The sequence below is a fragment of the Symsagittifera roscoffensis genome, chromosome 3 (genome assembly GCF_963678635.1).
Source record: "Symsagittifera roscoffensis chromosome 3, txSymRosc1.1, whole genome shotgun sequence".
In the NCBI taxonomy this organism is placed as follows: domain Eukaryota; kingdom Metazoa; phylum Xenacoelomorpha; order Acoela; family Convolutidae; genus Symsagittifera; species Symsagittifera roscoffensis.
Window position 1 is genome coordinate 72524410 of NC_087064.1, and position 26230 is coordinate 72550639.

The 26230-nt window shown below is 35.3% G+C and overlaps 1 protein-coding gene across 2 annotated transcripts in view; it reads left to right on the forward strand.

Annotated features, from left to right (window-relative positions):
- Positions 1–18252: 18252 nt before the first annotated feature.
- Positions 18253–26230, forward strand: part of LOC134842582 (uncharacterized) — a 57054-nt gene continuing 49076 nt past the window's right edge. For both annotated transcript variants that reach the window (XM_063858989.1, XM_063858990.1), the window contains exon 1: positions 18253–18560. In XM_063858989.1, coding sequence (XP_063715059.1) covers positions 18387–18560 — 174 coding nt within the window. In that variant the 5' untranslated portion in view covers positions 18253–18386. The remainder of the gene's footprint in view (positions 18561–26230) is intronic.

Sequence of the window (26230 nt, forward strand, 5' to 3'; positions counted from 1 at the left end):
ATCATCAAACCCACCTACCCCTACACCCTCTTCAGCTTATACCGCATCATTGGCACCATCATCCACATCCACCGAATCATCAAATAGCACTAATAGAGCTTATCGCACTTTCAAAGAAAATTCCCGAACCATCCATTTCCAACAAAACCAGGAACAGCCCGTGAATATATTAATCACCCAAATCACACTAACACGAAAGATTTTTTAGCAATCACCCTACCTTCATTTCCACAATATACTTTGAACACTCCTAACAACACTAACGACACACGTAGTTTTGTAAATGAACAAGTTTTAATGCCTACACTTCATTGGACATCATATTATCATTTTACTAACCCCCTTTGCCTACCTTTATCTAATACTCACATCGATATAGAAAGAAATCAAGATATGCTATATCGACTCACCACATCACTAACACATAGACAATTTACTTATATAGGATATAAAAAGACACTAAAAACACACACTGCACCCCGAGCTAACGAATACACGCTAGAATATTACGATCACAACATCATCCGAGCTAACCAAGACCAATTTTTAAATGATGACCGTTTCGCTAACCCACAAATCACAGAAAAATTCTTTATCAAAACACCATATGTATTTACACTCAATATATTTGATCGCAAATTCGATCACATCATTTCTGAAGCACTAACCGACACACAAGCTTACGAAAGTTTTAAAGAAAAATTTCAATTATTTTCACTAACCTTTCATTTCCTTGCACCACATGAACGAGATTTGCACTGCTCACACGATATTATGTTACGCACTAAACAAACCCACACATATACATATTATCGCTTCATACAAAATCACTTTGATCTACACACTCCATCAAGACAACCACACCACCGTTTTCAATTTATTAACTCTAAGTACACTTCACCATTTTTTCTTAACTTCACATATTGCATCAAAGATACTAACCTTCACGGCATTCTTCGCAATTATGATCCCATAACCCAAATGTATATTTTTTGTCCCATCACGAAGACCTTCAACGCAGAAGAATCCAGACCCTTCCTTATCCCACATGAATTTATTCAACCTATAGAAATCCCAATATTAGAATTCATCCACAACACTAAATACAATCACAAATTATATAATCTCATCCAAAACACACCTTATGATTTTGCAGTTGGCACTGAAGAACTAAAAACCATTAAAGCACTTCAATTGCTTTGGCCACTGCTTCAAACTAAAAACATCATTCGCATACTAGCAAAATTACTAACTAATTCCGACCTAATACACGATATCTTCCCCCACGGTTTTTTCCCCGACGACTAACAGGTAAGTATAATTTATACATATTCTTAACTAATAAATTCAAATTAAAAAACTAACCATTCTTTATCCATGTCTCATTTTGATTTTTAGTCTTCATCTCACGATCATTTGCAAAATACACAAAAGAAAAATAAAAAATAGAAAACTTCTTCAAATTGTTCAAAACTCTAATAATCTTTTGCACCAGCTAAATTAAATAAAGTTCATACCAATGTAGTAAATTAATTTATAAATTATTTCCCTAAAAGCAGTAATTCTAATAATGATGAAAATTTGTAACTTAATTTTTCCCCAAAACTAGCAGTAAAATTGAAATTCTATGTAGTAAATTGATAAGACGAAAATGCAGTACTAACCTTTTGATATTTCCATTCACTCGCACAAGAATTCTATCCAAACTCGCATAGCTCGCCCACGAAGAATTGTTTAAATAATGAATTTCAGTTTCAAGCTTTCACACTCAACAACTCTAACACACGATAACAAATTTCAATCTTTCCTTTAACCCGGTTGGAAAGGAATTATATACTAAGCAAAACTAACCAATGCAGCTTACTAAACACCACAACACATAGAATAACAGCATGACTAAGAAAAGGAAACCAACGGTACCCAAACCGGATTAACCCAGTTTAAAACTGGATAATTTATTCTTTTGAAGACTATTATAAAGTCTAAGAAAGAAATAATAAAACACAAAAAAGTCGAAAGACAAACCCATACCAAAAACAATTTGATTTTTGAAAAAAGGACACAACCAACGAAACATAAGAAAAACCACAATAAACCCAACATAAAAAGTTATCACATAACAGGACCTCTCACAGAAACCGCACGAAATCATACTCCCACTCCTGGCCTAACCCACCAGAGAGGACGTCCTGAGCATGCTCTATAGCCGGCCTAACCCACCGCGCTACATCCACGCTTTGTGACCACACTTCTATTTTTAATAAGAGGTACTCAAGGGTGAGTAACTCTTCAAAATAACCGAACTAAAACAAAAAGCTTTTGTGAAAACAACTAACCAAAATCATAATTAAAACACCAAACTAATAAAAATTTTATAAAATGTAAATTATACCTTGCAGTATATAGATCAGCATACAACACCAAAGACGAACATCCAAAGACAAAATGACCCCACTACACTCGAAAAAGAATGGCCAACCACAATCAATATGCCGCCCACAATCACAACTCAAAGGATTTAGAGTACGACTTGACTTCGCAGAAAAGGACTTCATTGAACTAGAACAATGACCACCTCGATGTTCAAGTATACGTACAGATCCGAGTAACCAGGCATCCCCTCCACGCACAATCTCCTCGCCATTCCCAGACAAGGTCAACCCAAAAGAAGTTCTCTACATGGAACAGAAAAACCTGTCATAGCCAACCATTCTGAAATCAGATTTGAGTTTGTTGCGAAAACCCAGTCGTTGTCATAAGAAGACACAGCGATTGAACCTGGAACTTCTCTCTTCTCTAACAAGAGAACCCAGAAGAAATATGATGTTCGCCAAATACCAACGTCCATCATCCATCCTTTGAACTGCAGAAAGACAATTCTAAAAAACTCTGTAAAACCCGGATGGGTGGAACCTGATCTAAACTACGTTTTATGAATGGATAAATTAGATATTTTACCACTGTAAAGTATTTAATATTAACCAATCATGATCCATCTAACTAACAACCCACTTATTTGTAAGTGCTGAAATTACTTGTAATTTCAGCACCAGAGAGATTTGAATTTAACTTAGAATTTAGTTGCCTCTCCAAAGGAACTTCAGCAGCCGCAATAAACCAGTATACCCTAGATCTATTGAGCCTAGCAGAGACTAGTTAAACAACCTGGAGACTAGATAGTATAAGAGTAAGATTAGGATCGGTATTAGACTAAGAAGTTGCACGAATCTATCCGGCCGAAAATAAGATAGCGTGACGAGCAGACGGTGTACCCTATCCGAAATTACTCTATGAGTTAACCACATTGGTTCTAACTCAATTCTTCAAGATTTTTCAAAGATATCAAAGATTGATGGCCTTGGGTCGTTTATCGAAATTGTGAACCCACGATTTAGGCGTGTTGAATTATCTGCACCAGTGTCATCTCTTATATTGAGTTCAACTCCTGAAACAACCAAATCCGATCAATAAGTTATTGTCGAGAAACTAAATTTATTCAATGTTGAGTCTCCTCCAGACCCTTCGAGAAGAATGAAGTTTAATCCAATGACTAAGGAGACAATTCAACATACTGACAGTCCCGATGAGACAGCATATTGGGAACCAAGTTTCATGCCAGACTGGCTCATGGCTAATAATAAGTGTGCAAATAACACTGGTAAAATAAGACAAACTAATCTAATGTTAAAAAGAATAAAATAAAGATGTTTGAATCAAAACTGCTTTTCTTTATTTCAACCGAAAAGTGATGCAAAGTCCAATGGACTTCGAATAGACATGACAGGCAGGTGTTTAATTAAAAACAAAAGGTCAAGATTAATATTAATTAAAAGCACAACCCGAGTCGAGATTTTTCACCTAATTTGAAGCAAGATTTGAGCGGTTTGAGCGGTTTGAGCGGTTTTTATAGACGATTACGCTCAAAATCTTGCTTCAAAATGAGCGGTTTGAGCGGTTTTTGAACGGTTTATCTGAAAAAAACCGCTCAAAAATCGCGCAGGATTTGAACGGTTTTGAGCGGTTTATCTAGAAAAACCGCTCAAAAACCGCTTAAATTTTGGGCGGTTTTTGAGCGGTTTTTTAGATAAACCGCTCAAAAACGGCTCAATTCGCTCAATTTGAAGCAAGATTATGAGCGTAATCGTCTAAAAAAAACCAATCAAACCGCTCAAATCTTGCTTCAAATTAGGTGCGAAATCTCGACTCGGGTATAGAAAACAAACACTGCCACGAAAACCTTTTTTTTCCATTTTTTCCTAAATTAGGTTTTTGCATTTTCAAGAAAGCTCAGAATTTGTTTGTTGGACCTAAAAAATTCGAAACTATCATCTCCTGAAGTCTAAAAACTTGCTAAACATTAGAAACAACCATTTATTTTGATTTTTGTTGGACATTCAGGGCTTTGCCTTGATACGTGCAGCTTTGTGGTATTTGGTGCCATTTTGCTGCATCGATTTGGCAATTAGCATATGTTGCTGCGTTACGACATACATACACATATACATACGTACATACATAGATATATACAAAGATACATACATACATACATACATGCATACATACATACATACATACATGCATACATACATACATACATGCATACGTACATACATGAATACATACATACATACATACATACATACATACATACATACATACATACATACATACATACATACATACATACATACATACATACATACATACATGCATACATACATACATACATACATAAATACATACATACATACATACATACATACATACATACATACATACATACATACATACATACATACATACATACATACATACATACATACATACATACATACATACATACATACATACATACATACATACATACATACATACATACATACATACATACATACATACATACATACATACATACATACATACATACATACATACATACATACATACATACATACATACATACATACATACATACATACATACATACAAACCTAGATAAAAACTTACAAACAATTCTGCCAAATTGGGCGAGCGATAAGAAAAATTATTTTTGTTTTTGGTCTAGACATCGAAAAAAATCTTGCTTAAGTTGAGAGCGGTTAAGAACATTTTTAAAATTGTAGATAGTATTTCAACTGCATCTTAGCGTCACATAACCTTTTCAGGCCTTTTGATGGTTTTAATCGGTTTTCTTTATAAGGCCGCTCAAAAACCGCTTAAAACCGCTCAAATTTTGCTTGAAAAACCGTTCAAAAATCACCGCAAGAAGTGAGCGGTTTTTTAAGCAAGTTTTGAGCGGTTTTTTAAGCAAGTTTTGAGCGGTTGAGCGGCTTTTCCAAAAAAAACGCCTAAACCGCTCAAACCGCTCAAGTCTTGCTGAAAAACCGCTCAAACCGCTCATATCTTGAGAGGTTTTTGAGCGGGATCTCGACCCGAGAATCTCAACAATGGCTTCATCAATCAATGACGTTAAAGAGACCTTGGGGAGAACAATGACCCTAGAAGATATTAGACAATGGACTGCAATTAAAGCAGCACGCCGCGATACCAGATGAAACTCAAAAACGTTTGCCTAACATTAAGTAACTTTTTCTGGTCGCTGACTAAAGGTTCTTTTTACTGTTTAGTTCAGCACATTTATCATAGTTGGTCTTGATAGGGAAGCTACATTTAGCCGAAACCCATTAATTTTTCTGTTCAATAACCCTGCAGCCCCTTCAAACGTCGGTCCGTCGGTCTTGTTTTTTGAGTGAATTGAACGGTACCTTTTATATTATGATTGGCACGCTCAATTAGAATGTTTTTCCACGGATAAAGTAAAATTTTCTAACCTTGAATCATTTGATGTTAATAACGGAATATTTGAGGTCGGGTGGGTTTTTTTTCTTCAGACAAAATTCGACTTTTTAACTAGCCGTTTTTGACGGCGTTTCTTACATCATTTGAAAGCTATTGTTGTCCTAAGCTCATATTTGAAACAAAATTTCACCAGTGATCCTTTTTCCTAGAGTTATGGAGTTTAAAGGTTGCCAATTTGGGACAATTGACACGCGATATATTTCGCGCTAGTAACGCGCAAGCGGAGATTTAATCCGTCTCAAAAATCGCTCCAAATTGGTCCAAGGAAGATTATATTTCATATTTGATTTGTTAATAGGAGCAAAATTTATCACTATGTACTTAATATAGCGTCTGGGGGGGGGGGGGGGGGGGTGTTTTCACAAAAAACCTCAAATTTTAGAAAAAAAAAATTTAATATTTTTTTATTTCATTTAAATTTTCCATGTTATTACTGCTCCATAGGCCTTAAAAGGCAGTGGGAACTGTCATGAGATCCAATACCAGCCAAACGCGTGACGGCTTCGGGGGACTGGTGATGTTGTTCATTCTACTGAACGATCTTAATTCAACTTTATTGATTCCACTGTCTTAAGCTAGTCTTAGTTTAGCTTAGCCTTTTAAACCCTCTATCTTATAGGATACTTAAACAAATCTAGCCTATTACAAGCCTTTTATTTTTAATCCCATTGTCTAACCATTTCTGTTATCCTCATTTTTTCAATAGCGGGAATAAATAAAACGATCCAAATCCCCTTTCAATTGTATATCCACTCCTGTAGTTTCTGAATTTTAGTCACGACTCTTGAGTTGATTATGAGACCAAAAAGGTTCCTATTGAAAAAGAAGAGATTCCTTTGCAGTAACTCTTTCAGTGAAAACAATGACCTAGGTTGTTTCAAGATAAATGACATTTTCAAAATTACTATGGTGTCTAACTCGAATCTACTTGGTGGAACCTGATCTAAACTACATTTTATGATTGGATAAATTAGATATTTTACCATTGTAAAGTATTTAATATTAACCAATCATGATCCATCTAACTAACAACCCACTTATTTGTAAGTGCTGAAATTACTTGTAATTTCAGCACCAGAGAGATTTGAATTTAACTTAGAAATTAGTTGACTCTCCAAGAGAACTTCAGCAGCCGCAATAAACCAGTATACCCTAGATCTATTGAGCCTAGCAGAGACTAGTTAAACAACCTGAGACTAGATAAGTATAAGAGTAAGATTAGGATCGGTATTAGACTAAGAAGTTGCACGAATCTATCCGGCCGAAAATAAGATAGCGTGACGAGCAGACGGTGTACCCTATCCGAAATTACTCTATGAGTTTGACCTAAGAACCCAACTCACCATCCTGTCTGGACATTAATGTCACATAAGATTGTGACTAAGCATTAACAGAAAAACTTGCTTAGTAACACAGCGGCCATTCTTCAGTGGACATGGAACTCAAAGTGAACCTTTTCATGGAACTGCATCTCACGGTAAACAGATCAAAAGCCTTTCCAGAAAAACTAAATTTAAAAAAATGGTTAACTGAATCTAACTATGTACACGGATGTACACTAAAGATTTTAAAAATTGATTTAAATTAAAAATTGTAGTCAAAACAAGAAAAACGTCCTTTGAGAACTCGACGACGACACCTTTTTAGCAAAATGTAAGAAATTTGTAAGTTTTTTTTTCATAGACTTAGTTTTTGGAATTGTATGATTAGCATTTTTGGTCTATGGAGGTCGACCCGAAAGACCATTTTGATCAGTGACGCAGATCGACCGAAGTAGGAACAAGTAAAGCGAACAAATTTCACACTTCACAATAACCAAAAGGTATGAACAAAAGAAAAGTGAAAGTATCTACAGCAAATTAAGCGTACGCACATGACGACAAAATACCTGAACAAATGAATTTTCAATTTACCATCGAAATCCAGTAAATATGTCAAAACCATGCAGGGTTAAAAATCCAATTGAAATGTGATAAAGACTTAGAAAAAAACTTCTGATATAATGAATAAAAAAGAATGTTTCTAGCTTTTGTTACAAACTCTTCTTAATTTTTCTTGATTTCCTGGTCTACAGTAGATGGAATGTCTCTCTTAATCTCAAGTCTGAAGTCAATGTCATTGGCTTGAAAACTGTTTCTAATATCCAAAGGTTTTGACTGAGGAGGACCAGGAGAGGGGCTAGTCACTGACAACCAAGTGAGAGTTGTCTCTACAACAAGAGAAAGTCTGTACACTCAATGGGAATATTAGCAGTTATTAGTAGTAGTAATCTCAATACTCCAAAGGAAACGAGAGAAGTCCTACAAGAAGTCCCCCTACTGGAGTGAGAGACTGCGGGCAATAACAGCGTATTCCCTCAGTTATTAGTGACCATGTGGAGAGTTAGAGACGTCGGGTCAACAACAATATTTCCCTCAGTGATTAGTGAACGGGACTGGAATGAGACAGATGTCGGGTCAACAACAGCTGTTCTGTGCTCCTATAAGAGTTTTGTTGCAGCTCAGATAGACTGTCGCTGACCAAAGGTCTCATCCGTGTTGGCCCGATCTTCAATCAACAGTAAGAGCGTTTAAATTTTAAACTTTGACATAAAAGCTATGATGCTATAAAATTAGGCACGATGTTTTGTATGTCAATTTTGTTAGACGCAAGCTAGCATCCGGTAATTTTTCTCGATACTCAAAATATTTGGACAGTTTTGTTAAACTGAAAATTAAAACAATCGGTTCCTAGACAAACAACTAGACACTTTTTCTCGACACCAAAAGTTTTGACTAATTTCTGCACGTATTATGATTCCGCGAATTCGGGGCATAGACAAAAGGTACTGGACTAGTTTTTGGATTGGTTTATGACTCAAACCTGCTAACCAAAGTTTATCGAAAAACTTTGTGAAAAAATTGAAAAATTGTCCAAGAAATCGTCAATATTCTCTAAAGATTTGCAGAATTGTGCTGTGAGATCAAACCCATTGGAAATTAAGTGGTCCCAACAATTTTTCACAAAACTCAACCCACTTGTCAAAAAACCAATAAATAATTCGACCACACTTGAAAATTGCCTCAAACAACAAAAAATATTCGACCGAGAAGCCATTTCTTAAATGCTCTTCTCTCGACCAGTCAACATAATTCTTAACATTCTCATAAACTTTTTAACGATATTTAAACTTTTAATCATATTTCTTTTTGATACCTTTGAATCTTTTGTAATAATCTTAATCACTTTTTGGAATATTTTTTAAATTTTCTATTCCATATTTGAACTATACCTCCAGCTTTCGAAAGCTATTGACTATATCCACAGGTAAGATTCACAAAATTTATCTAAATGATACGAACCATTTTTAGTAGAACAGATATTTTTTACTATTTGTAATTTTTATTACATTTCTATCATCCCTCATCTTGACAATATGCAAATGTATAAAGAAAGCAATCATCACATTCGCCCTAGCAACAATCCTCCTAATTCCTTTCTAGAAGAATACTATAATAAACATAAATTTTTCCATTAAAAGAATAAATAAAAAGCCATCAAAAATTGCTAACCAACAATCACTCAGTCAGTCTTCACCGACATCATCCCAAGATAACCCAACACCATCTTCAAATACCCAAAACCCCCAAACATCCACACGAATTTCTTTTCAAGATAACCCATATACCTTTGAAGAACGACACGCTCGCTTATCTGAACCACTAGAACCAGTTCAACGACAAGCACCTTTAAGCGAACCAACATATAACTTATACCCAACACTACCACAAGAATTAAGTAGAATACGAAATCCTAGTCAAAACCAAAATACAGTCGAAATAAATAGACAAATTATACATCCTCGACGAAACAGAAATTTTCAAACTCCCCGAGTTCATTTTGATATACCTCAATCCCCATCACAAAGTACTCCAGAAAACCCCATCGGTATATTACCAGAAACCCCTACGCTTCTTTCACAACGTAGCACCTCAAGCCTACCCTCAGATTACTTAGGTTCAACACCAACATCTGAACAAATACGTGAAAATCCCTTTAACCCTACAAACCAAACATCACGACTACCATATTGGACAACACATTCATTCACACAAGGTGAACCAAATTTAATCAATGATCCAATAGATATTTCTACGGATACAACAACATCCTCATCACTACCAGAAACATTATCACTACCATCAACACCATCAATAAGCCAGATTTCACCACCGCCTTTTAACTTAAATTTCCCAAATAACCTCGACGCTAGATATCGAGAACAATCATCAACAAATATTCCTTTAAGACTAGACTGGAATACATTCACAGCACCTCCACCATTATTTGGACAACACCCTGAAAGTAACCGACTCCTCAACTGGGCACTAAATACACTACAATATAGACAAGACATTCACGAAGACATTCGTGATCATAACATCCGAATACTCCAACAAAATAGTCTACAATTAAAATTTGAAATCACGGTTAAATTAAACAACATTACTCAACATCCCTATCCATTAAACCCACCAAATATAACAGCTCAATCCCTACCACCACCGTTTATAACAACTGAAGTGATATACAAATACGACAGATATACCAAAAAGACAATTGGTTACATCACATTTTATAACCCATACTCAGGATTGTCATACACATGTATATTCTAAAAATTTTAATTTTTCTCCAACTCCTTTTTCTAATAACCTCAAATGAAAACATAAACCCTTCCCCCCGCACAGGACCCCAAGATTTATTAGTAACACATTACGATTGTGAAGAAAACGAACAAAAAACATTACACAAATATGCAATAAATCAAGTATCACAATGCGAAACAGAACCACAAGCCATAGAAACAACAAATGTAATAGCGACACTTTATTCAAAAGCCCGAGCAACAACAGTTATAGGATATAAATTCACAGCAACATTTTCCGAAAAGAAAGTACATTGTTCACAAGTCTCAAATGGAAATAAAAACCGACTTGACCACGAATCATTCTACCAGAGTAATATCGAACGACTTTTACATCTCAATCCCGAAGATTGTAAAAACGAGTTACTAAGACTCAATATCACAAGAAATAAAAACACAGATAGAAAATTAGTATATTTTCAAGTTTTTGCAGATTCTGTACATCAAGCAGAACTTGAAAGATATCAAGGACATATAAAATTAGATGAAAAATACCCATACAACGGCGCACACGGAAGATTAACTTATGACATACACGATAAACACTGGATACCACACATTGGTATAAATGACCCATCAAACTGCAAAGCAGACACAAAAAATAAAGGATATCAAGAAATCATGTTTTTTGATTGGAAAATACAACTCGAAAAAATACAACTCACACGCGATTTATCTGACAACACCATGATCTATCAAGGAATTAGATTACCTTGTAAAAACGATCAAGGCTATTGTGACCCTACAACACGAACACAAGCAACAACTGTTTGGTTCCCCGAAGACACATGTACAACATTTCAAGTAGCAAAAATACATGCTCGTATGATAAAATTTCACGAAAAATATTTTATACAATCAATTCCATATGAACAAGTCCATCCATCACGAAGACAAAGTTCAAATTTTAGAAACATACACAATATAGAAAATAAATTGACACGTTTTCAAATATATCAAGAAACAGAACTTGCATGTAAATACAGAAATCCACTTCACAAAACACAATACTCCGAGATATTAGTTGAATACGAAAAAGGATTCGACATGACCACTGGAAAAGTAAAAATCGACCCATACGCCACAAGTCACCCCATAAACGAAGGAACATCATATATACCAGTTGATTTTCACAAAAGTAAAAGTCAACCTGGTGGACATTTAAAGCCCCATAACACTAGAAGCACACGTTTACAAGAACTATCACTAATGAATAGTACATATTTCGGTAACATCCACTATGATATTCATCTAGATATGAAATTAGACTACACAATTAGCCGAATTTTTCAAGAAATGTCACTCTCTGAATTAGAAACACTTCACCAACTATGCGAATTAGAAAGGACACAAATCCTACAATCACTTGCACTAGCAGTATTAAAAATACCCTACACAGGATATTTACTATCAGGAAATAGATCAAATTGTTTAGACTATGAAGGAAACATTTTATGGTTTTATACCTGTACCAAAAAAGTATCACCACTATATGTTTTTGAAGATAAACGATGCTATAAAAGAATCCCTATCTTTTATAAGAATAAAGTAAATTTCGTTGACACGCTTTCAAGACGAACCTATTTTTGGGATACCGCAGTCCCATGTGGATCAGAAAATAGCCACAATGTAGTTCAACTGAACCCTGATGAAGATAAATATTACCTTCTTACCCCATATCCCACATTAATGCAATCACTCAAAAAATTTTCACCTGAAAGCATCAGAGCTATTGCTCGAAACCCAAATATTGACCTACAATCAATTGGAATATATTCAAAATCCGATATCCAACATCACATTAGAACACAACAATTCCAAGAATTATTAACACAAATGGACACTATACAAAGACAATCAATTGACCAAAACTTACGCAAACTTGCCGAAACCGCAGGATTTGCAGATATTTATACACAAGACTATAGCGGATATTTTAAAGACATTAAAGACTATATATATCTAAACGGTGAAAAATATAGACCACAAGATATTTCACCTATAAATATTTTTAGCTTTGTTACACTAAAAAATGAAATTCTCGATTTTCTAGGATGGCCCTACTACATCTTAGAAAAATTAACTATTTTATACGCAATGTTTAACTTTATAGGATTTCTTTTTTCGCTTTTAAAAGGAATCTATAACACATGCGCTATACACACACAAGTAAATAGACAAGCAAGTGTAGCACGCATACTATTTGCAGGATTTTTTGGAACTTTTTCATCATCAATAAACAAAATTCTTTTAGACGCACAAATAAAAGAATATAACACAAAAATAGCAACAAGACAGAACACATACGACGAAGAACATAACAATGTAGACATAACGCCTACAGCACCACAGTTACCACCCCTACCACATAACCATCCACTATCACTAGTCCCACGAAATTTTCGAAATTTAGCAATAACACATAATCCAAATTTTAGACCAACCATATCACAAAGTCCCATTCAACATATAATGACACACCATCCAGTAGATGAAAATACATATGAACAAATTATAGAACAACCCCATACCACCGCTTTTCAGTCTCAAAATAATAATTTTTTTAGCCCACGATGAGCCGACAACTTGGATCCCTACACCGCTCAAATTCCCACCCGACCAACCTCAACACTCCAATTACAATAATTCCACTTTTTGCTTTCCCGCCACCCGATTTCCCAACCAATAATGTAACATCAGGCATGAATTCAGACACTAATTCACATATCTCAGTTTTATACTCCATCTCACAACTCAATAACCCAGATATTGAAACCCCTGATGAATTTGCAGACTCTGAACCATCTCCATCCAATAATTTTCAAACCAACTCCTCAGTTTTTTCAAAACCCCCTTTTCAACCAATCCCGCCAAATAACCCACTCCCATCGATTTCTACACCCTCTTATGCTTCACAAGTCACCCCAACCTACTCTTCATTTCATTCAGACCGATCATCCAATTCTCCAGATACTCCCCAAATCTCCCAGGAACTAGATAATTTTATCACCCTACAACAACAACCCTTCCACCTTGAAAATTACACTATAAATCAGATTTCATCCACAATAGAATCATCAAACCCACCTACCCCTACACCCTCTTCAGCTTATACCGCATCATTAGCACCATCCTCCACATCCACCGAATCATCAAATAGCACTAATAGAGCTTATCGCACTTTTAAAAGAAAATTCCCGAACCATCCATTTCCAACAAAACCAGGAACAGCCCGTGAATATATTAATCATCCAAATCACACTAACACGAAAGATTTTTTAGCCATCACCCTACCCTCATTTCCACAGTATACTTTGAACACCCCTAACGACACTAACAACACACGCAGTTTTGTAGATGAACACGTTTTAATGCCTACACTTCAATGGACATCATATTATCATTTTACTAACCCCCTTTGCCTACCTTTATCTAACACTCACATCGATATAGAAAGAAATAAAGATATGCTATATCGACTCACCACACCACTAACACATAGACAATTTACTTATATAGGATATAAAAAGTCACTAAAAACATACACTGCACCCCGAGCTAACGAATACACGCTAGAATATTACGATCACAACATCATCCGAACTAACCAAGACCAATTTTTAGATGATGACCGTTTCGCTAACCCACAAATCACAGAAAAATTTTTCATCAAAACACCATATGTATTTACACTCATTATATTTGATCGCAAATTCGACCACATCATTTCTGAAGCACTAACCGACACACAAGCTTACGAAAATTTTAAAGAAAAATTTCAATTATTTTCACTAACCTTTCATTTCCTTGCACCACATGAACGAGATTTGCACTGCTCACACGATATTATGTTACGCACTAAACAAACCCACACATATACATATTATCGCTTCATACAAAATCACTTTGATCTACAAACTCCATCAAGACAACCACACCACCGTTTTCAATTTATTAACTCTAAGTACACTTCACCATTTTTTCTTAACTTCACATATTGCATCAAAGATACTAACCTTCACGGCATTCTTCGCAATTATGATCCCATAACCCAAATGTATATTTTTTGTCCCATCACAAAGACCTTCAACGCAGAAGAATCCAGACCCTTCCTTATCCCACATGAATTTGTTCAACCTATAGAACTCCCCATATTAGAAATCATCCACAACACTAAATATAACCACAAATTATATAATATCATTCAAAACACACCTTATGATTTTGCAGTTGGCACTGAAGAACTAAAAACCATTAAAGCACTTCAATTGCTTTGGCCACTGCTTCAAACTAAAAACATCATTCGCATACTAGCAAAGTTACTAACAAATTCCGACATAATCCACGACATCTTCCCCCACGGTTTTTTCCCCGACGACTAACAGGTAAGTATAATTTATACATATTCTTAACTAATAAATTTAAAATAAAACACTAACCATTCTTTATCCATGTTTTATTTAGATTTTTAGTCTTCATCTCACGATCATCTGCAAAATACAATAAAGAAAAATAAAAAATCGAAAACTTCTTCAAATTCTTCAAAACTCTATTAATATTTAACACTAGATAAATTCAATAAAATTCATACCAATGTAGTAAATTAATTTATAAATTATTTCCCTAAAAGCAGTAATTCTAATAATGATGAAAATTTGTAACTTAATTTTTCCCCAAAACTAGCAGTAAAATTGAAATTCTATGTAGTAAATTGATAAGACGAAAACGCAGTACTAATCTTTTGATATTTCCATTCACTCGCACAAGAATTCTATCCAAACTCGCATAGCTCGCCCACGAAGAATTGTTTAAATAATGAATTTCAGTTTCAAGCTTTCACACTCAACAACTCTAACACACGATAACAAGTTTCAATCTTTCCTTTAACCCGGTTGGAAAGGAATTATATACTAAACAAAACTAACCAATGCAGCTTACTAAACACCACAACACATAGAATAACAGCATGACTAAGAAAAGGAAACCAACGGTACCCAAACCGGATTAACCCAGTTTAAAACTGGATAATTTATTCTTTTGTAGACTATTATAAAGTCTAAGAAAGAAATAATAAAACACAAAAAAGTCGAAAGACAAACCCATACCAAAAACAATTTGATTTTTGAAAAAAGGACACAACCAACGAAACATAAGAAAAACCACAAAAAACCCAACATAAAAATTTATCACATAACAGGACCTCTCACAGAAACCGCACGAAATCATACTCCCACTCCTGGCCTAACCCACCAGAGAGGACGTCCTGAGCATGCTCTATAGCCGGCCTAACCCACCGCGCTACATCCACGCTCTGTGACCACACTTCTATTTTTAATAAGAGGTACTCAAGGGTGAGTAACTCTTCAAAATAACCGAACTAAAACAAAAAGTTTTTGTGAAAACAACTAACCAAAATCATAATTAAAACACCAAACTAATAAAAATTTTATAAAATGTAAATTATACCTTGCAGTATATAGATCAGCATACAACACCAAAGACGAACATCCAAAGACAAAATGACCCCACTACACTCGAAAAAGAATGGCCAACCACAATCAATATGCCGCCCACAATCACAACTCAAAGGATTTAGAGTACGACTTGACTTCGCAGAAAAGGACTTCATTGAACTAGAAGAATGACCAACTCGATGTTCAAGTATACGTACAGATCCGAGTAACCAGGCATCCCCTCCACGCACAATCTCCTCGCCATTCCCAGACAAGGTCAACCCAAAAGAAGTTCTCTACATGGAACAGAAAAACCTGTCATAGCCAACCATTGTGAAATCAGATTTGAGTTTCTTGCGAAAACCCAGTCGTTGTCATGAGAAGACACAGCGATTGAACCTGGAACTTCTCTAACACGAAAACCCAGAAGAATTATGATGTTCGCCAAATACCAACGTCCATCATCCATCCTTTGAATTACAGAAGACTATTCTAAAAAACTCTGTAAAACCCGGATGGGTGGAACCTGATCTAAACTACATTTTATGATTGGATAAATTAGATATTTTACCATTGTAAAGTATTTAATATTAACCAATCATGATCCATCTAACTAACAACCCACTTATTTGTAAGTGCTGAAATTACTTGTAATTTCAGCACCAGAGAGATTTGAATTTAACTTAGAAATTAGTTGACTCTCCAAGAGAACTTCAGCAGCCGCAATAAACCAGTATACCCTAGATCTATTGAGCCTAGCAGAGACTAGTTAAACAACCTGAGACTAGATAAGTATAAGAGTAAGATTAGGATCGGTATTAGACTAAGAAGTTGCACGAATCTATCCGGCCGAAAATAAGATAGCGTGACGAGCAGACGGTGTACCCTATCCGAAATTACTCTATGAGTTAACCACCTTGGTTATAACTCATTAGTCATATCACTACCAGGTTTATAGCTTCTAAGCAATTTTAGGGATTTTTAACCTATTCAGCTCAAATTTTGTTTGATTTCAATAATTTGATTCTGGAATAGATTATGCTCAATTCTGGTTGCCTGAAATTTAAGGCGTTGCTGAAATATTATTTGAATAACTTGACTGAATATTTGAGCCAGCGTGGGAGATTTTTTCAAGTTTTGAATAATTAACTAACCAATTTGGATGGACTTTGAACATAAAAGGGCAGTGGAAACATTCGGGACGTCGCCTGATACGAGCAGTCTTGTTCAATTGTAAATATTGAACGGGGACTATTTAGTGAAAAAAGAAAGATTCACTGGGGCAATTTCTAGGGATCTACTTAACAATCCTCCCCCTATGGTTTCTACTAAAAATTACTACCATACAAAAAAGTAAATTAGCGTTCACATGAGTTATTAATTAAAAAGAGCGTTCTATTGGTAGCGTCACTCATGATAGAGAGACTGGAAGTTGGAAACTTATTTTCAGTTATTTTTAGCTAATCAGAATTGAGTATTCGAAAATCTAAGAGAACTAGCGAAAACCTCAAAGCAAGCAATTAAATCCAGGACGTTAAGACTAATAAGCAGATACATGAAGTTTCAAGAATTGCAAAACCAAAAACGGTATTTTGTTTTGAATGAACCTGAAACATATTTTATAAAAAGAAAAAATAAATCAAAGTTTTTTGTTTTCTGCACGAATTGTACAGCAAAAATTTGCTCTGCTGTTTTAATTCATTCTCTATTAATAATAACTCCGGTATTGCGCATTGGCCATTCAGCCAATAGGAAATTGCAACGATTTTAATTGGCTTAAAAATTTCCAGCACTCGTTCCCTCCATCATGAGAATATCCCCCCGTTCTATATATTCTATATATACTACAAACTTTGCTGCGTTCTGATTGGTCGAAAGTTCGAATAACTTAAATAATTATTATTTCTTGAAGGGGAGTAATTGTTAAGTAAAACCAACTTTTAGTTGATATAGTTTTTTTGTTGTCATTTTTTGGTGTCTTAATTCGTTGTGTGGTATGATTTTAAAAATTATTTCAGCTTTTTTTATGTGTAGACGAAACTTTTTAAAATAAACCGCTTTTTAAAAAGATACCGCTTTTTAAAATAAAATTAATAAAGTTGAGGTTGAAGCGCAGTTTCTAGCATATCTTCTGGCATCGCCTAACTTGCCGGAAAAATTTGGGAACAAGCGCTTATCTTTACTTTGATCTATTTTTTCCGCAATTAATCTGAAAACATCAAAAACAAAAAATTATCCTGAGCAGAACTTCTGTGTAATAATTAACTGATAATCGTATCATTTTCCACATTTTTTTGATTGATTTTTTCAGCTCTGAAATTTGGTTCCATTCTGCTTAAATTTGCAAATTTTCAAGTTTGTATAAATTCACTCTGCACTGACAAGAAATGGCAATCAACACGACCGAATCCATTGTCGCTAATAGATCGACAGGAGTAAGTTTTGGACCTGTTGCAGTAACTACAACATTTGACTGGGATGCGATGATGAGATTTCTCGAGGAATTTGACGTGACTATAGCGAGACTTGATAGCGCGCGAATCTGGGTTATGCTCTTTCTGGTAAGCAACAACGTGCTATTAAAAACAAAAGCATAGTCGGCTCATCAGCCGTCATTTCATCTACTCACCCCCCCCCCCATCGCGGGCCTGACATACGAACCAATTTGCGGCTTTTCTATCCCCACAACTGCCAACCTGCAACCTGTTCTATTTTTCTCTGTTTAAATTTGTCAATTGTCACAAAAAAGCCATGCAAGTTGATAAGCCATTTGGCAAATACATTTGATCCTCATGAACAACTTCGCAAAATCAATATTTACTCAACGATTTTATGAAGCTAGGTGAGAGTAAATGAGGGAAGTTGTATGCAAGAAGAGTGTGCAAAGGAAAAATCAACTAACTTACCAATCTTCATGACAAATTGTGAAAATTAAGCAAAGATGGAAGCTCGGAAAAGAATTGATGATTGAGGAGGGGGCTAAAATAGCTGCGTATGATCCACTTAATGAATATTTATCAATGAATATGCTATAACTTAATTTATGGGTACTTTTTGCGCCCGTCTATGCAACAATTATCACATAATCAATATAGCACATTATGAATCAGCTGCTGGTAGAAGAGCACGTGTCTGGACAACTGGGTCCAAGACAGTTATGTCCCGGAAAAACTCTCCGAAACTCGAAAAATGTCCGACACAATTGGTTCTCTGACAAAATTGACCTGGAATTGTCTAAAAATTGTCCACCTAATTGCCGCCCTAATGAAATTATGTCACAATTTCAGATAAGGTTCACTATTCGTCTGTTCGTCATGCTGTCTTACTTTCGGCCGGAAAGATTCGTGTGCAACTTCTTAGTCTAATACCGATCTTAATCTCACTCTTATAAACTCCTACTCTCAATAGATCTAGTGTATACTGGTATTTGCGAGTTAGTCATCTGGAACGGTAACTGTTTGCTAAGTTAAATTTTTTCTGTTCTGGCTGAAACTATAAATTCTTTCAGCCTTAAAAATTATTGTAAATGTTAGTTATGGATCATGATTAGTTAATTCTAAGTATTCTACAGAGATAGTTTATCAAGAATGTAGTAGGATCAAACAAACACTTGTTTTGAACTGATTCCACCCATCCGGGGCTTGGACATTTTTCAAATTTTAAGTTTGTTGTGGTGAAGGACGGATGGAGAAGATGTTTTTTTTTATTCTTTGGAGTAGAGTCTCTTAAAGCAGTGGTTGCGTGAAGGAATAGGAAGAAACAGCTGCTCGTGTCGTGGAGTAGTTGTCGTCGTAGAGAAAGAAGAAGTACAGTTGTTCGTATTTCAGAAGTGGCTTTCGTATATCTGGGTTGAGTTGAGTGGCCGTGTCAAGATTCCAGAATTATACAACGACGTGTCAATTTCGTTAAGTAGAGCGAGACTAAGTGCATTTTCAATTATTCATCGAAGAGCGAGGTATGGGTTGATTTCTCTGTCTGTGTGAAGCGCCAAGTGACTAGGATTCGTATTTAGTTCAAAATCGAGACGGCCATTCTTCTTGTTCAATGGGCACCTTTGCTGCGATGTTGGTTCCAGACTTTAAATCCTAAGAGGGTTGTGGCTACGGCAACAAACCCATAGGTTTGCCATTACAGAGTCGAAATGTCATCGTGTATCATCTCCCTTTCTTGTCGTTGCCTTTTTTTTAAAAAATCTTCTCACGTTATTTATTTATATCTGCATTTTGTTAGTGAGATCAGTTTTAGTTGTGATTGCTTTTAATTGTTTTAGCAAAAACATTTTATTAGCTTCCGTTAATTTAGGGAGTCGCTCATCCTAGAACTACTCTCATCAAACATAAGGAGTGCGTCGTACGCGTGGTTTAGCGAGGTGGATGAGGCCGGCTATAGAGCTTGCTCAGGACGCCCTTTTTTGGTGGGTTAGGCCAGTTGCCGGTGTATAATTTTACCGTCTCGTTGAGCTGAGTCTCTTTTCGTGTTCAACCTTTTGTTCTTTTTTCTATCAGGTTGTTTTTTCTTTTGGTCTTTAGTTGTGCCCTTTTTTCAAAAACAGATTGATGTGATTTGCATATTTTTTTTTGTTTTTTTTTTGTTTCCAGTGGTTTTAATAGAACTTTAACGCGAGTTTCAACAGAAAAATTTGTCATAGATATTTTATCATAGATTAAAACTTTTTGTCATAGATGCGGTTGGTTATTTGGCATTGGTAAGCTGCGTTGGTTAGCTTAAGCAAATCAAAACTCCTTCCATTCGGGTTAAAGGCAAGTTTGAAACGCGTCAAAAAAAGTTAAATTTGTTATCAATTTTTTTTCGAAAACTAGAAATTCATTTATATAACAATTCTACGGTGGCGAGTTACTCATTTTTGGGTGAAAATATTGCGTAAAATTTACTTCACTGACATAGTTTATGCCACATAGTTAAATTTTCAAATAAGAAAAATTAAAAAGACTTTGATTTTTATTTGCTTTTTATTTTAATTTTATTCTTTCGGATGAATGATAGATGAAATCTAAAAAGAAAAGGTAAGACACACGTGTAGAACTTGTGATTTTTTTTGTATTAGTGATAATGTAAATTCATACTTACGATGGATCTGGGTTGGAAAATTTTCGATGGGGGAAGTAAGTCTTGATAGAGTCGGAGGTTATTAAAAGCTTGGCAAGCATGCGGATTACGTTTTTAGGGCGAAGGAGTGGCCAAAGAAGTTCAAGCGCGCGGATGATGATGACTTCTTCGTTACAGCTGGAAATTCGTGGTTAGTGTTTGGTATAAGGTTGTACTGTTTATGGTTAAAATTGAAATGCTGAATTTTTTTCAAGAGGGCAATTTCGACGGGTTGTGTGTACTCATGCAAGATAATGATGGTGCGGGGGGTTGTTAGTCAGGGGGCAAAAGATAAAGATTTGTCGTAAAGGGTCGTAGTTACGGAGGAGGCCGTGGAGGTTAGTGGATTTTAGTAAGTGGATTTAAGTACGTGAAAATTAGGAATTGAGTCTATGTACATTTTGAGTTAGTAAACATGAAGCGATCACGGGGATTGCGAGATGGTGAACTGTTGAACTGTGAAGACAGTGTCGTTGGATGAATTTAAATTAAGTGTGGGTGTGTTAGTTTAGTTTTCAACCTAACTTCATGAGAACAGTTAATCTCTCGTTCTTTTGGTGTTAGAAAAATAAATGTGAGTGCAAAATGATCAAGTTCACTGAAAAATGGTTCGTAAATTTATATGTTCATGAGTGCGTGGTCGATGATGTGGACGAGTTTTTTATGTGAACTATCGAGGTGAAAAATATATTCTGATTTGATGAAAAACTTTTCGGTTAATTAGGCGTTTACCATAGGGTCAGTGTCATATGGTGAATCTTCCATATATCGGACGACAATATGATCCTAAAGATTAATAGGATATCTGTTATCTTTTTGTGCAATGAATCTGTCAAGTGTTTGATTTAAGCCTACACTTGTAAATTAATTAAGGTGAAGTGCGTTATTTTTTTGTGGATGATTGATTCGCAAAACTCATAGTTGTCTGTATTCTTTCCTAATTGTACGTTTAGTGGGTTAGTGAAGTTATAAAATGATATCCATGAAAGGGTTGGGAGAAGGGAAAGTTCATCATCATATTGTGCTCGTTGGGCTGAGTTTTCACCGTTTTAATAGCTGTATTGGGGAAAGAAGGGAAAGTGTTCTACTAAAAATGCGCGTGCATTATTATGACGTGGGTAATGGTAAAGGAGTCGAGATGATGATGGGCGGTTATTGAGGAATTGTGGTGTAAATTTGGGGTGCTTAAATTCCATAAACACTCTTTGTGCGCGTGTGGGGGCAATGTGGACAGATGGGATGGAGGAATCAGATTGAAGCAGTGTGGGTTAGTTGATGAATAGGTAATGATTTATTGGTGTTATGAATTTGCCGCTGGTTGGTAACAAAAACTTCTAAAGCATGCACTAGCTGGTCATCTGTGATGAGGCTTGATACATCAGGTGCATTAGTTGAAAGAGGGAAAAGGATAGGGTAGCGTCAGTAGGCGAGGAGGTGGAGGTGGAGGTAGGGTTTTCAACAGGGGTAGGGGAGTTAAGGAATGAAAAGGTGGTTGAGAAAATTAGTGGGAGTGGGCTCGGAATCTAGGAATTGAGAGGAATCTATTAAAAGCTATTTGATTTGAGTCATCAGAGTCCATGCGTGGTGAGTTAGACAAAAAACTGGGTAAGGTGGAAGAAGTTAAGTCTGAAATTGTAAAGAGAGAATCGTGGCTTTGGAGATTATATGGATAGGAAAGGAAACGGTTGAGGGATTCAACTTAGCGGCTCATTGTGGGCTAAAAAGACGGTTGTTTTGAGAAGGAAAATTCAAGGAAACTTTGTTTGTATGTATTGTCGATAGTGTGTGTTTGAAGTGCTATATGTGATATGGGGCTACGTTGTAGGTTACTGTTATGAAATATTCGTTCGGTGGTCGAAAGTGTAATTCGATAACTTTGTGGAATTAGTGATAGAGGGTGATTGCTTTGTAAACTGTGTAATGCAACACCCAGTTGACTTGTGTATGTATTGCGTATGTGTTAAAAGCTTTTTTATTAGTGGAAAGAGGAATTCTAAAAATATAAACAATGCATAATAGATAATCAATCTTTCTAAGATATAGTAGGGCCATCCTAAAAATGCTAGGAAGTCGTTTTTGGTTTTTAAAAAACTTAAAAAATATATTGATTGGTGAATCATCTTGTGGGCGAAATTTTTACCCATTCATATATAATCTTTGTTGGCTTTAAAATAATCACTGTAGTATTTTCGGTAGTTGTCTGAAAAACTCGCTGTTTGCAGAGGTTTTGGTGATTGATTGTCTTTGGATTGTATCTATTTTAGTTATAAATTCTCGAAAATGTTGTGTTCGAATGTGATGTGTAAATCTGATTTGGAATATATGCTTATAGAATGTAGATCTTTGATTGGGTTGCGAGCGAATGCGCGTACGATTTCAACTGAGAAATTCTTTAAAGGTGGCATTAAAGTAGGTTATGGAGTAAGAAGATAACTTTTATCTTCGTTTGGGTTAACCTGTACTTTATTATGGGTATTTTCAGGTCCACATGGGACAGCTGAATCCTAAAAATTTGTGCGGCGTGATAAGTTGTCTACAAAATAACATTTGTGTTTTTAAAATATAGGTATGCATTGGTAGCATCTCTTGTTTTCAAATACAGAAAGTTCTGAGACTTTTTTTGGTGCAAGTGTAGTACCAAAAAATGTTTTCTTCATAATCAAGGAAGTAAGAGCGGTTGCCTCATAGAGGTATCCTGCATGCAGTATTTTGAGTACTGCTAATGCAAGAGATTCTAAGATTTGTGCTCGTGCTATTTCACATAAATGATTAAATGATGTTGTGTTTCTAGTTCCGAAAAAAATTCTGCTAATTGTGTAATCTAGATTCATATCTAGGTGAATGTAATGGTGAATTGCGCCAAAATGTATGTTTTTCAGTAGTGATAATTCATGTAACCTGGTTTTATCCTGGTTTTCTGGTCAAAATTTTCCTCCAATGTTTTCATGGTTTTTGTAATTTGTTACCGTGATGTAAGATTTTTTGTCTTCTCTATTTTGATTTGATTCCGCCATATCAAGGATTGGTTTGCCTGTTCTCATGTCGAAACGTTTTTCGTATTCGAAATGATTTTCTGAATATTGGGTTCAAAAAACTGCTTTGGCTAATTGCATGCTACTTCAGTTTAAGGGTAATATTGAAAACGGTTTGTTTGTTTTCTAAACCGTGCTTGTTCTTATATTGATTTAGGTTTGACCTTGTTTGGTCAGGATTTATTTTATCAGAGGGTATGGATTCTATAAAAAAGTTTTGTGAAATTATATCAATCTTGCGTAAATTTTAGCGACTTGAAATGTGGTACGTGTCTTCAGGGAATCAAACTATGATTGCTTGTACTCGTGTTGTGGGGTCACAATTTCCTTGATCGATCTTTCAAGATAAACGAATTGCTTGATATAGTATAGTATCATCTTAAAAAATGTGGTGTTAGTTATACTTTTTCTAGTCGAATTTTCCTATCGAAAAACTTCTTTTCTTGTTGTCCTGAACTCTATGTGTTTGTTTTACAGTTTTATGGGTTATTTATTCCAATGTGTGGTATCCAGTTCTTATCATGTATGTCATATGTTAAACGTTCATGTCCACCATGAAAAGGGAATTCATCGTATAGTTGGAGATGACCTCGGTGATGCTCAAATTGTGCTTGATGTGCAGAGTCTGGAAAAACTTGAAAGCTTACTAATTTACGATTTTCGTCTTTATTTGTAGCTTTTTTTAAATGTTTAAGTTTGTTTTTGTAACCTTCGGGGCCAAGATGTAGTACTCTTTCTATAATACTTTCTTATGTTAATTTAAAATTTTTTGTTTATTTACTTTCTTCTCAGAGCATTTTCCTGTGAGTTAATAAGCTGGTGGAGTTGTGGCTCGGGCTTTGGAGTAAATTTTCGTGACTACAGTTGTTGAATCAATATCTTGTGGTTCAGATTCACGTTGTGTGTCCTGGTTAATTGCAGATTTGTGCAGTGTTTTTGGTTATTGACATTCACAATCATAATGTGTATCAAACAAATTTTGTGGTTTTATTCGGTGAAAAGGGTTCTTATTATTTATGGGATCAAAGTGTACAAAAAGAGAGAGGGTTTAATTTGAGAAAATTATCAAAAGATACATCTGTAAGAAAGTCCTGAAAAAGCTTTATAAAAGTTATTAAACCCATAGTCTTTTTTGTGAATCTGTCGTATTTATAATGAGTTCTGTTGTGATAAATGGAAGGGTAAGGATTGAGCGGTGATATCTAGTGTAGACAATGGTAATGGATGATGTACTAATTTGTTCAATTTTATCATTATTTCATTTTTTAGTTTTAAGTTTTGTTTTGAAAATATTTGGATATTAAGTTCTTGATTGACCTTGTCATTATCGTGTCTGTTTTATAGTCTGTTTAGTACCCAATTATGGAGTCGATTACTATCGAGATACTGGCCAAAAAGTGGAGGGGGTGCTACGAAGTAGTTCCAGTCTAAGCGTAAGGGTTTACTTGTGCCTTGTAGTTCACGGCATCTGTCGTTAAATTGACTTGGAAATTTTGTGGCGAATGCAGTTAATGGTGTCTGACCTGTGACTGAAGGTGTTGATTGAAGGGATAACGTTTCTGGTAATGATAAGGTGGTATCCGAAGAAATTTCTTTTGAGTAATCTATAAGATTGGGTTCGCCTTGAGAAATTGTTTAGGTCATCCAAATTGAGAGTAATTGTGATGAAGCAGGGGGGGGGGGGTTTGAAAAGGTTTTCACGAGTCTAGTCAGAAGAAGGTATTGAACTTAAATAATCTAATTGATGATTTGATGCATTTTGTTCAGAACTGAATTGGAGTGGTGGGGAGTACTTTGTTGGGGTTGGGTTAGCAATTTTGAAATTTATTGAATTTATTAGTCTAGTCAGAAGAAGGTATTGAAATTAGTCTAGTCAGAAGAAGGTATTGAACTTAAATAATCTAATTGATGATTCGATGCATTTTGTTCAGAATTGATTTGGAGTGGTGGGGGGTGCTTTGTTGGGGTTGGGTTAGCAATTTTGAAATTTTTTGAATTTATGTTTTCTGTATTACTGAAGTTTTTTATTTTTTTTTGGTAACTTTCTTTAGTAAAAAATGACGAATAAAACAATAGTTAGTACAAAAGCAGTC